This window comes from Centroberyx affinis, unplaced genomic scaffold, assembly GCF_046629955.1.
Source record: "Centroberyx affinis isolate AG114_WGS23_722 - 3 ecotype Tasmania unplaced genomic scaffold, CSIRO-AGI_Caff_v1 ptg006088l_1, whole genome shotgun sequence".
In the NCBI taxonomy this organism is placed as follows: Eukaryota; Metazoa; Chordata; class Actinopteri; order Beryciformes; family Berycidae; genus Centroberyx; species Centroberyx affinis.
Window position 1 is genome coordinate 53,614 of NW_027283099.1, and position 13,887 is coordinate 67,500.

General features: G+C 43.5%; 1 protein-coding gene across 1 annotated transcript in view; it reads left to right on the top strand.

Annotated features, from left to right (window-relative positions):
• Positions 1 to 13,887, top strand: part of wasf1 (WASP family member 1) — a 59,756-nt gene that overhangs the window by 19,177 nt on the left and 26,692 nt on the right. The window contains exons 2-3 of the mRNA XM_071512102.1: positions 8,738 to 8,900; positions 10,766 to 10,900. Of these exons, the coding sequence (XP_071368203.1) occupies positions 8,768 to 8,900; positions 10,766 to 10,900 (268 nt within the window). The 5' untranslated portion in view covers positions 8,738 to 8,767. The remainder of the gene's footprint in view (positions 1 to 8,737; positions 8,901 to 10,765; positions 10,901 to 13,887) is intronic.

Below are 13,887 nucleotides of genomic sequence, written 5' to 3' on the forward strand. Positions count from 1 at the left end.
GCAGCCGTTGCCATGGTGATAGGTGACAGCGGGAAGCACCACCCAAGATGAATGGACCGTAAAGTAGGAGGACAGTGGTAAGGGGGGTGCAGAAAGGAAAGAGACTGGCTAGCCTATAGATCGAAAGGAAGAATAAGGAAGGAAAAGGAAGGGAAATTGCAGGTATGTGAAATAATTCTTTGTGCAATGATCACCCCTTATCACTCCTCTCTATATGAGTCATATGGGCCGCAATGATGGCCCCTCTCTATTTTACTGAAATGGCACGCCTCAGACAATGAGGGAGGAAAAGTAAAGGATGAGAATATAGGGAAACCATAGTTCTCCAGTCAGCTGTGATTGCTCACTGAATGAGTGCAAAATTGATTTTCTCAATGTTAATTCTGTCTATTCTGCCATTCTTGTTCTCTCCTTCATGGAGCAGTTATTGCGCTGAATAGTCAGAAATCTGTCTTAGTGCAATTACTTGGAAGCCACAAATGCCTTGTACGCTTTCAGCCCCTGATAAGCTATTGTGGAATATCAGCTGAGTACCATGTAGGTCTATGATCTGGACTGACCATTTGCTGCTAACCAAATAGTCTAAATTGCATTAGTCATAGCTCTACTCCAATTTATTAGGCTGAAGAGCTTCACTGTTGAATAGCCTACTTGAAAAGGTTTCCTCTCAACCAACCGTGTATTTTAGCTCGACTCGGGTCTTTAAAAGTGGGAGCAGTGGAAGCTGAAAGTTTTTAGAAGTGGCTCGTGACCAGAAGTTTGAAAATCTGGTTAGGGAAAGTAAATGAGAAAACTCTACCATCCCTCAACAACTTGTACTAAGGTGCCCTTGAGCAAGTCATTCTACTGTTGGTCAGTGGCAACAGTACAAGACTCTGGTTGTACAAGGCACCTCCCAGGTATGAAGGCAGGGGTTGACTTTAACGTTTCTCTTCAAACAAATGGCACCAAATTTCCACGTGTCCTACAGATGAACTTAGTTATCCAGATTGGAAAACGATTTCCAAGTAAAAACAAACAATTTGTGTATTGCGACCTTTTTTATAAATGAATAGGGCAACAAAACAGAAAACATAACAAATGTAAAAGTATTAAAACCAGAATTGTCAGAGGTAATAACAGAACAGAACAGAATTCTAGAATTGCATGCATACTTTTTTCTAACTTATTAACAATACAGATTATGGCCAGAACTGCAAGTGAATGTAGATTGCATATACTATTTAACCAACAACCTTTTAAAAAGAGTGCAGACTTGAGACTGCAGACCTAAAGGCAGGCACAGAAACACAGGCTGACAGAACAGGATATGTAGCGCAGCATCCTCTTCACTAGGGTTGGTCAGATGGCCGACAGTCATTGACCACTGAGCCCTCTACATCGCAACATTGTGATTTAAAGCACCACCCCACCCCACCCCACCCCCCCCCGAGTATTACTGAAAGTGCAATAAAAGCTTTGCAAGTAAAAAGCCAAGAAGAGTACTTTATCAAAACATTTATCCTTAGAACTGGTGAATATGTTTTTTAAGGAGTGTCAGCCAGAGAGCGCAAGGGGTTTATTCTAATTATTATAATAGCTCCTTGCAGCTGATTTACTAAAGGAAAAGCAGCTTATTTAATCACACTATTTACCGCCCAGTGAAAGCATGTTTTAATTTAGGCACAGACATAAAATGTATTTTTAAATCTACCTGGTTTGCGCCTGCCTTAGTAAATCAGGGGGTGAGTCTTTATTTGTATCTCAAAACTGAGGATTAAAACTTACCAAAATTTCAAAAGGTAGGAGTCAGACTACTATGTCTACCAAACATGAAGCAAAGTGCTGCAGTTATATCACTATGACTAGTATTTAAAATATTTTTTTATAATCAGACGATCTGCTTAATGAGGTTGCTTAAGCATAGGCTATAGGGAGGAAAAGTAAGGAAAGACCGGGTGATTAGGTGAGGATGGGCTGTGGGCTCATGTGCAAAAAATAGAAATAGTAATTAATATCCAACATAGGCTACATACAAGTAGTATGTATGTAGCCTATGTATGTAGTAGTATGTAAGTATATATAAAAAAATTAGTACCAGAGCAGCTCACATGAGAGCCTTGTCCGTGTCTCCTCCCCCCCCCCCCCCCAAACAACAACAACAACGATATTATCGTCCATCGCGATGTTTCACTGTGGAAATCGTCATATGCCAATTTGGTAGACATCACCCAACCCTACTCTTCACTGTCACGCTCACTCACAAACTGCCTAAACATCATCGAGACAATGTCATCGGAACTTCAGAGACGGATAATGTATGTCGCCCAGACAAGACTCCTTTTAACCCTGTAGTCGACAACTGGGTGCTAATAAGTGAGTCCCAGCTTGCGCCCTGTTCAATCCTGTGGTAGATAACTGGGTAATATACGGTATCAAAGAAGTTCTGTTTCGTACCTTTCTGGAAATCTGTGCCACTGTCTGTGACCTTTAGCAGCAGGTAGCTAGCACACGACAACATTGGCTTGACTCGAAGCTTAGCAGCTAGCTAGATGCCTAACTGTCAGCTGACTAGCTGTCAGCTGACTGTGTCGAGCAGGACATCATTTCTCCATCACCTACCGTGTTTTGTCGTAACCCCCCCCCCCTTTTTAATAATCCTCTATTGCATTTGGCTCCTGGTTGTCTCCTAAATCTCTTTGGTTTTCTCTCACCATTTCTCTCTCCTCAGAGTCAAGCGGCTTGTTAAAGCTTGCACTGCACAACTCTTCAACCAATCACGTCTTCCACAGTGTGACAGTGGTGACATGCTACATACTGAGGTGCAAACACTGATACACACAGTCGCACAGAGAGAACATACCTAAAGTCGAATCAGACTACTTGTTTCTTTCACCCGTGCAGTTGTGATCTTTCCTTTTTTTTACGTCTCCTTCGAGACAAGTGACAAATACTTGGCCTAATTTTTTTTTTTCCATTTGTCCCAGACAATCAGACAACCGTTAATGTTGAAGGCTGGAATGTGTTGAACTCTCTGAATGTGAAGTAGAGCAGCGCTGCACAAGAGCAGACACGGTTAGGGAAAACCTTCCCTGGATGAACGAAAGGTTAAAAAAGTTTTTGTTTTTGTTTGCAATCACCTGTAATTGTGACTTTGCCTGGTCACAGTTAGCTCCCTCTATTTGTCCGGTGATAGAAACCTTGTGAACCTTCTTTTGTTCAGTGATTTCTCATTAAGTTCCTCGTGTTGCTGGGAAGGTGTGAGGGCAGCTTGTTAAGCCCATGCAGGAAACCATTGTTTAGTGATTGCACCTCGTTAAGTCCCATCGCGTTGCCATGGTGTTTTCTTGTTGTGTGACTTTTAATTTGTTGTCTTTCTGAATGTCTAATCTTGCTAGTTGACTCCCTGTTCTCAGGTTCTCTCTCTCTCTCTCTCTCTCTCTCTCTCTCTCTCTCGCTCTTTCTCTCTATCTCTCTTTCTTCCTCTTTATATTCTGTGGTTTTGCTTGTCCATGTGCTTCCTACATCCTCTCTCTTCCACCTCCTGCTTCCTGTCTCTCCTCTCCTGCTTCCCCTCCACCCAGGCTCTTTTGCTCCCTGCTTTCTGTTTTCCTATGCCCTCTTCTCACCCTCTCTCTCTCTCTCTCTCTCTCTCTCTCTCTCTCTCTCTCTCTCTCTCTCTCTCTTCCGCTGTCTCCTTCTATCCCTCTCAGGGTTTGTTTTGTGGAGGCCTGCGTGCTCGTCCCGTGTTTCTGGCAGCTAAGCCCATGTATTGATCAGGGGATTGTGGGAACAGAGAGCAGGTTTGGGGGGATTTAAGAGAAGCGGAGAGCCGGATTACACAAGTTGGATCAGGTGCATATACTCAGGAAGGTCTCAGGAGGTGATCAAGCCTGTTTGGCTGGACAGATACTGTACATGTTTACTTGAACATCAAAACCCTCTAGGGCCAATGTTGGCATTTTGTTAAAAGTTGTATATTGGCCATTCAGTTTGTCCTCCGATATGAAGAAGTTTGTTTGCTTATGTTTTGTAGAATTGATCAATGCTACACTGGATGTCTATGGGAAGCCCTTAGCCTGAATTAATTCTAATGCATGATTTTGATAGGATTCCCCAAAAGTAAGCATGATTAATTCACAATTATTAACTATTATTAATATCATTGTTACCCTGGTTTTCAGTGGATTTGAATGGTTTTAGTGTTCCATGATCCAAATTATCTTTCAGAGGTTTTTCCATCCTGCCAAGAACAAATTTTTGCCATTAACGTTGAATATCTGCACATAATATCGGCTATCAGCAGCTTCACTCCAGAAATACCACTATCAGCCTTGGAAAAACTCACATCAGTCAAAGCCTACAGCCTTCTCGCATGAACTTAATAATGTAGGGCAAAAGATAGGCTGGACTTCATTCAGTATTCATTCAGTGGTGTTCAGTTCCCAGGTACCAGGATGTAGTGCAGCACAGTGTAGAGTATGGAGGCACCTGCAGCGGCAGAGGAAGCAGCCGAGGCCAAAACTGATTGATGGAGTTGTTATTGGGGCTGATTACTTTGTCAGCTCAAGTGCTGTTGCTTGGCCTCAGGGCCAAGCGTAATCAAACTCATTCATCTCTCTCTCTCTTTCTCTCTATTATTTCAGTTCCTTAATTGGCATGACTGTTTATCAGAAACAATATTACCAAAGCAGTCTATGTTGCTCTCTCTCTCTCTCTCTCTCTCTCTCTCCCTCTCTCTCTCTTACTCTATGTGTCTCATAACAAAGATGAGTGATTAATAAATGATTTCTCATGGGGAAGCCATGACAGAGCTGTCATGGTATGGTGTAGAAGCCTCAGTGGACCAATGCAGCGCGTATGTGTGTGTAGGGGGGGTTGTGCGTGTGTGTGCCTTTGTGCAAAGAAAATATTCTCTTCCCTCCTGAAGACAGCAGTCTTGAGTCAACTTATGTCCAATCAGAGAAGCAGCATGCATTCTGCAATCATTAATCACAGACGCACACACACACACTGCGGCAAGGGAATCAGAGGAAATTTTGAAAAGCAACGCATGTTTATCAGTATTCCCTCTATTTATTCAGTAATGATGTGCCGCTACAGAAGGGAAAAAATATAATTTTAAAATATTAATAGAAAGCATCATTTTGAAGAAGTCCTAATCATTAGAGTCAATGTTTTTCTTATGATAGAGCAAACACTCTTTCCACTGTAACCTGCAGTAGAGCCAAGGGGCCAAAACAGAGATGATGTGGAGCCAAAACTAAAATTTCCCCAAAGCTGTGGAGGACACACTGTTTAGTACATATCTCTTTGTCTCAGTCCAGATGACCTGCTTGTTTCACAATTGACTTGATTTTGCTGATCACTTCTAAAGCACAGGTGGGTTTGGCCCCCAGTTATTTTGCTGACCTCTTATGGGTCTTAGTGTAACTTTAGATCCCTAAGCAGGGTCCTTTTGTTCATTCCTAAATCTAGATTTAAGACTAAAGGAAAGGAAACTGGGCCTTTGCCGTCAGAGCCTCTAGCCTTTGGCTCACCCAGAGGAGCTCAGTCTGGCAGAATCAATATCGTCTTTTAAATCACTTAACACCTATTTCCACAGATGGGCTTTTATGTGATGATGCTTCTCTTTACACTGTTGTTTTTTTTTTTTTTGCTGTTACCCTCTTCTTTTACTGTGCTACCTCCTTTCTGCCTTTTTTTCTGTCTCGACTGTGAAGCACTTTGTAAACTTGTAGAGATAATGATGTTATTATAAAAAAGTGTGGCCTCCATGTGTGAGTGCCATCATCTCCCATCTTCCACCACCCTAAAACGCTTGTGTTTCTCCATTCGTGTCATCAGTGTCTCCCACTACAATCTGAGACCCTTTTATTTTTTTTGTCTTTATCCTTTTTTTTCCTTTTCAGAAAAACCTGTTCTCTGCCATGCTCAGAAATAACCGGTATGACGCGCTAGGTAGGAGGGAAGCAGTTAAGAGGACAACACATTTCCTTTATGGAGAGATGAGGGAGGAGGGAAGGCTTGAAGAGGAAGAGATGGGCAGAGGGGGAGGGGTATGAAAACAGTGGGAGCTTGCCCAGCAGACACATTTGTCATTGTGTGTGTGTGTGTGTGTGTGTGCTTGTGTGAATACGCTTGTGTGCATGCGTGGCACAGGAATACACAGGGTTGGGATTGACTGATTTCATTTCCCTATCTAGGACACTGAATGTGCAAAATATTAGGGACACTTACTTTTTTCATGAGGTGAATCCAGGCATTATCCGATATTGATTCCCCTTATTAAATCTAATACCAATCACAAAGGAGGAGATGTAGATAAAGGAAAGCAGATGAGTTGGAGAAGGATTTTTAAGCTTTGAGGCAATTGAGATGCAGATTGTGCAAAAGGGGCTGCGACTCAATATGAGGAAGATGCAATATTTTGGACATTCTGTGTATATTTCCTATTCATTTCTAACAGGAGATTATTGCTTTCCTGTGTTTTTTTTTTGCTTGCTTTCCTGTGTTTCGTGATCACTTCCCTGAATATAGTTGCACTGTATGTGGATGTTACATTAGGAAGCGGTGGGCCTGAATGTTAAAGGTTGACAGAGCAATAATTGCGTTCACACCTCCATACTGAGAAGTGGCAGCTCAGGGGTTAAACCTCCATTGCCTTGACTACAGGAGCCTGCGGAAAATGTCAGCACGCATCGGGTCAACAGGTGGTTCCAATCAGGAGGGGATGTGTGTGTGCGTGCGTATGTGAGAGTGAGTGATGGAGAGACTGTAAGGGGAAAAGAGAAATTAATCTTTAAAGGGGAGAGAGGGTGCCTTGTTATTTCAGAGGTGGGCAGGGATTTGGCGCTCTGTTTGGGTTCGTGTCGCAATAACATCGCCCGCACACCTCACACAAACCACTTTAACGACGGCTTAGAGAAGTGCGAGTTCTCGTTTCTTCCCTTTTATGGGCATGGATGCTCCCATTTAAGACGATTCTAAGATGAATCACCTCAACAAAGCTTTTTACTGGACTCCCTCGCTCTCCCCCCCCTAACTATCCGTAGCTGGGCCATTTCCTAGAATAGCCTTCCTTGCCCTACATTTTTATGGATACGGTCAATAATCATGTTTATTCCTCCATGACGGCAACATCACTAAGAATACGGAGGGATATTAAAAGCGCCAGCCGTCAATTAAAGTTTAATCGGAGTGTGTTTTTTAACGAGGACTTCTCCCCGTCGAGCCCAGTCAATCAGTCAGTCCATTTGAGCACCTGATCTCCACATCGCTGCACATGCTCTCTCTAATTAAAGAGAACATTTGTAATGGAAGAGAGACGAAGTGTCGTTAGTATGATTAACTGGTGTTGTCACAGAGGGAGTCGTGCTGCTGGATGGTGTTTAGCTGTCTCTTTACTCTGTTCTCATCCTCATTTTCTTTAAACGTCCATGGCTCTTGCATCATGTTGTTGTCATATGTAATTCCATAGTCCCTCCTCTCGTGCTGTGTTTGGGTCTGACAACCATACATTTTTGACAATATACTTGAATGGCTCCCTTGATCAACTAGTAAACAGCATTGTAAACCTTAACTTCAAGCAAAAACGTGAAATTCCCCCTGAAAATGTAGCTGTGAAATTCCCAGAATTGAAGTTTTTCCGCAATAGCAATGTTATGCATCATCTCTCTTCATTCTCTCCTCTTCTGACTTGCATACCCTTGTCATGGCCTCTGCCTTGCTCTCCCCTCTTTCATTCCTCTCTCTCTTCCAGGATGTATTGGTACCATATGGAAAGTAGCATATCTAGAAAGCTAGTTTTGGATGTGCTGATATTAGAAGTACCAGATTGTCCCTTTAAGCATTCATGATTTTTCTAGAGCGCAAAGCGGTGAAGGAACAGGTGGCAGGCTGCTTTTTCAGCTCCCAGCAGGGAGTAACAGGCAATTCTTTACTTGTTGTAGCAAGTGCACAAGTAAGTGTGTGTGTGTTTGTGTGTGTATGCATGCATCAGTGTAATGCATGCACACATACATGTGCCAACACAGAGCCGCATAGGCCTACATGTGTCATTCATTCCATTCTACATGCAGCATGTGTGTCTGCGCCTAGTATGCTTCCTCTAAACATATTCTGGTCGTAAATTATTGCAGCCACTGCGCTCTCTCTCCTCTGCGGTTTGGCCAAGCCTCCTTGTCTCTGGCATTGGTGTGGATGGGGGTGAATTGGGGCTAAGTAGTCCAATACTGCAGCCTTAATGCCATTAGCATGGCTGAACGGGCAGACAGACAGAGTGCTACAGTACATTAGCTAGGTTGTACATGATGAAGGGGACAAGACAGCGCTGACTCAGTGAAACAGATGGAAGGACAACACGTCTCTTCCCTTACATTCTTCCCTTTTTAGGCTATGTCTCTCTATTATCCTCTGCTGTTCATCAACATAGAGCGTCTCACACTATATTCCTCCTCCACACGCCCTGTTTACCCTTCACCCCCACCTCAGCCACTCTCTTCTCCCTCTGCTACCCTATTGTCTCGTTCTCCCTCTGTTGTGATAATTCTGGTACTGTGATAGCAAAGCAATCAATGTAACAAGGCTTTTTCTCCTTTATTTCCCCTTCCTCTCCCCTCTCTCTCTTGTAATGGATTTGGTGCTGCGGTAGGCAGCTAAATCACCAATGTAACAAGGCTTGGTGCACTAATGAAGTTTTCCTCCCTCTCCCCTCCCATCTCTGCTCCCTCTCTCTCTCTCCCTCCTGGTGTGGTAGGTTGGTAGGTAGCGGTATCGCAGCAGAAGGATGCCGCTGGTGAAGCGCAGCATTGAGCCCAGGCACCTGTGCCACACGGTGCTGCCCAGGAACATCAAGAATGAGCTGGAGTGTGTGACCAACGTCTCCCTGGCCAACGTCATCCGCCAGCTCAGCAGCCTCAGTCAGTAGCACAGACACACACACACACACACACACACCACACACACACACACACACACACACACACACACACACACACACACACATATATATTCTCTCAAACCCATTTACTCACATACACGCTGGGTCTTCCCCCTTTTGATCGATTAGTTTACCATTCGGTTATTAGGGATTGAGTCAACTAAGGCTTACTTGGTCATTTAGCCGGCTTTAATTCTCTTTCAAATATATTGTATGAGTTATTTCCTGGAAATTGTAAGTACACTGCCAACATCAGATGAATATTCACAAAAATGTATTTGTCTAATTAATTGATAAACCTCATATGTAAAAGTCAGTTTGCTTGCAGGGAGACAATAATGCTTCCGAGGCAATTTTGTAGATTTGTCTGTTAAATGAACTTTTCAATTAGTTAATAAAATGCAAAGAATAAGAAAGATTCTGATGAACCTGATCCCTGAGGGGAAATTTGGTTATTGCAGCAGAAGAGATTTGGAAATAGGTGAAAGTATACTAAATATACTGAAGATTAAAGGTAGGCCTACATCATGTATCATGACAATACAGAGTTCCTAGTGGCTAGAAAGAATTCCCGCTATATTGACTATGGACAGATATAAAGATACAGTTTGCAGTTTACAGATTTATACATGTACAGTCCAGTGAAGACTGTATAGGCTATGTAGGATGTGCAGATTTTGCATTCTTGGCTATTCACGTTATCAGGTTTACAGAGCAGATCTGAATATATATTTTATTAGCTATTACTTAATTTAGAATGTCTTTAGTTGGACATAGCCCTAACACACATTTGTGAGCAAAGAAGGATGATAAAACACAATGTATGTTCCGCAGTATGGCTATGATTCGAGATCTTTGACATCAGAGAACCGTCTCAGATTTACAGAAGCTGAAAAGCCTAATCACAGGGAAATGGATGGTGATGTGTGCACATCTAACATGGCACGGAATGCTCTCCATGCTTTGCATAGGGAAATCATTGCCTACATTTAGCACGACAGAAGTTGCGATACACACTGGAGCATGTCAGAATTTGTCTGCTGCTGTTTTATGTGCTCCCATTACAGAAAATTAGAGTAAAAGCTAAAAGTTTCCCTCTCCCAACGTCCGAATTTGAAGTCCATTGAGAGTTAATCAGTGTCTTTCTTTTGCCCTAGCTCTGATAGAACAAAACTATCTTTGGTAAAACATTTCTAGTACACACGTCTCCATTAGAGCTCAGGAGCAGTCAGCCTCTAATGTGTGCTGCCCCAGGGACCTGCTGTCACCACCGACACAGCCTGTTTCCCAGCTCTCAATATCAGTAATTGCAGAATTTCATCTTGAAAACCAAACGCTTGACACACAGCAGAATCAAAGCACCTCGCTCTAGTTTGCCATGTTTGTGTGTGTGTTTGACGTTGCATTTTTACACTAGCTTTTCAAAACCAAAGAGAGCGTGAGCGAGTGTTGGTGACCACAAGGTCCCCAGAGCAGCTGTTTGGCAGCTCATAACTCAGACATATATGAAGCATAAGTAAGCGGTATGTGAGAGTGGAAATGTTCTCCTAAAGAGGCATGTCACTTTAAAAAATGTAAAAGTTGCATATCGGTCAACAGTCTGCTGAGACATCAAGAAACATCATTTCTGACACAATAAACACCAAACATCTATTTTCAGACAGGTAACATCTTGTCTCATTATCGCTGCATACAGAACTGTTAATAATGATAAAATCACTCCACACGTTCCACTTTAACACATGCAGGTTGTTGGTAGGTAGTTTTTGATAGACTGCTGTAGACAATGCATAAAACGTTTTCTTCTGTGTGTGTGTGTGTGTGTGTGTGTGTGTGTGTGTGTAGGTAAGTATGCGGAGGATCTGTTCGGAGAGCTGTTCAACGAGGCCCACTCCTTTTCTTTCCGGGTCAACTCCCTGCAGGAGCGTGTCGACCGCCTCTCCATCAGCGTCACACAGCTGGACCCCAAAGAGGAGGAACGTGAGTAGCTTACACACACACACGCCACACACACACACACACACACACACACTCAGAGACACACACTTTTTCTTACTCTCTCCAACTTTTTCCCCTCAGTCGCTCCCTCACCTCTCCAGTTTCATCCGCGTATGTGTTACTGCACAAAAGTGCATGTGCGTGTGTGGATGTGCATTTGCGTGTGTGCATTAAACGCGTAGGTGTGTTCACATGTTTGTGCGTGTGTGTGTGTGTGTGTGTGTGTGTGTGCAGCTGTGTGATGGAGCTCACCTATCTCCCCTCCCCTCCAGTGTTAATGGCCATTATTAGAGGAACAGGCAGCTATGAGACGGTGTCATTTTTCACCCCCAACAGTACAAACCCAGGCCTCCATTAGAAGCGTCCTGCCAGAGATTCACTTTGGCTGGATGCTCTTTTAGCCACTAAAGGCCTTTCTTTGTTGGGAGAAATAGGATCTATGGTCAGACTGAATCTGTTGCGCGTGATAATAAAAAGGAATGGGATAATGGGCGGGACTGTCAGGTAAACCAGGTTATCCTGGGAGAGAGGGGGGTGGGATGAAAGGAGAGTGCAGCGTAGCGAGGGGAGAGCGCAGTGGGTGCAGAGGCTAGAGGGAGAGAGAGTACAGCAAGGCAATACCATGCTCCATGGCACCGCATCGATTTCCCATGGGCCAGTGCTGTGTGTTTACGGCATTGCACAATGCTACTCCAGCTGCCTCCTTGTCACTGACACAGAGACAATAAAACGCTCACTGGGTTGTACTCCCTGCTTATGGCTTTTCTGCAAGTACAAACACAGGCTTTCACTAGCTTTTCACAAGGTGCGTAATCTCGGAACCAAAAGAAAAGCAACAGATTTTTTTTTTTACAGAATCATGGCTTTAAGATTAAACCAAGTCCAGAGAACGTGGAGCGAGTTTCCTTCCAGGTTCAGATTAGTCACAAATTGTTCATCCCTGTCTTCCTTTTTTTTTCCTTCTTCCTTTTCTTCCCTCCCCTTGGAATCAGATCTCCTCTACTCCTCCTGTCCTCGCCTTCTGGATTGCTTTATGCTGTTTTTCACATTTCCTCTGCTCTTCCTCCACTCTCCCCCCCCGACTCCCTTTCTTATACTCTTTCCTGCTTCTTTCTCCTCTTCCTTCTTCTCTCCCCCTCTTCCTCGAGCACGTCCTCACAGTTGTGCTAATTAAATAATGGTGTGTGGTCTAATAGCGGAGGTCTGCTGTGCAGGTCTGTACTTCTGTCTCAGCTGCTATGTAACTCCATATTATCCTTCAAGGGTTGAAAGACAAACACACTCTTACTCTCTCACTCTGTCTTTCACTCTCTTTCTCATACAAAGTCTCTCTCTCACACACATAGGGCTCATTATCTTACCCTGCAGAGGATAAAGCATGAACACACATCTACTGTAATTCAACACAAATCTAAAGACAGACTTTGGGAAACACCCAAGAAACAACAAAGCCAGCTTCTGTATCGCTCCGGCAAAAGACTAGTTAATATTCATGCGACGTTTGTGTGTTCACACATGCATGCGTTTTTGAATTTGCGATTGTCAGCTGGTGTGTGTATGTGAGTGCATGTATGCATGTGCGTGCGTGTGTGTGTTTGCGTTTGTGCATGTGCTCCCTGGCTTTATCTCCCCTTATAACTTAGCCTGACTTTCTCACTCTAGCCTGAAGTATCGGCTTGAGAGGCCGTGGATAAGGATCAGCTCAGTTGCAGTTTAAGGCTTGGGGGGGGGGGGGGGGGAGTGGAGAGAAAGAAAGACAGAGGGATAGAGGGATGGGTGTGTAATACAGGACACTGCAGTAAAAGCAGTGGAGTGTAAAAGGCTTTGTACTGCAGAATCTTCTGGGCCAGGTTAAAATGGCCTCCAGTGCAGGTTATTGAGATTTCCCACTCAGTTCAACTCCTCCACACTCAGAAGTGTAGCCAAATGAAGTCTCCCGGACCAAAAATCCACTCTACTCCACGTTCCGTTCGTTCTTGTTATTCACTGTGTTAAATATATAGTTCCCACTTGATTGCACTGCAAAATTATAAGTTTGATCTGTTGCCAGTAGTTGCATTTGCGCAATCAATCAATACAGTAGCAAGGCAATTAAGTAGTATGTGTTACATTTTGTGCTCTCAGCTGATGCGCTTCTCTAGAACAACTTAGAAAGGGAAGACACACATAGGGGGTTCAGTCTCTTGTTCAAGGACACTATGACAGGACACATAGCGGTTTATGGACACACATTGTTGTGGTAAGTTTTTGGATGAGTGGCCTTGTCATCTCTCTCCTTACATAATATATTATATAATATATATAAAAATATTACAATTAGGGTTTGGATCACTTTCCACTCACTCAATTCAAACTGTACTTTGAAAGTACATTTCTCATAATAATGGTAAAACCTTCATACTCATGGGATTTCATCAAAGATCTTTTATCCATTTATGGCAGAAGATTTACAGTTTTTCAATTTGGAAGAAAATGCATTTTCTGAATTGATTGGATTGATGATTGCAGTACTACAAATCCTTGACTGCTGAAACTTGGAGAAAAGAGAGAAGAGGTTTAAGACAGAGAGGTCCAGCAGTAGACAGATGGATGTGACACAGAGATGGACAGCTGTGGGAGGGGTTTACCAAAGGTTTCATTTCCCGTAAATGCCACCTCCCACCCCCACCCCCACCCCCACCCCTCTCTCTCTCTCTCTCTCTCTCTCTCTCTCTCTCTCTCTCTCTCTCTCTCTCTCTCTCTCTCTCTCTCTCTCTCTCTCTCTCTCTCTCTCTCACACACACACACACACACACACACACACACACACACACACACACACACACACACACACACACACACACACACACACACACACACACACACACACTCACTCACACTCAACTGTACACACTGTAAAGCGTATGCTTTTAGCACAAGCATGCTCTAACATGACTGTAAAATTGTCTGTGTGGGCCTGTGGTCTGCAC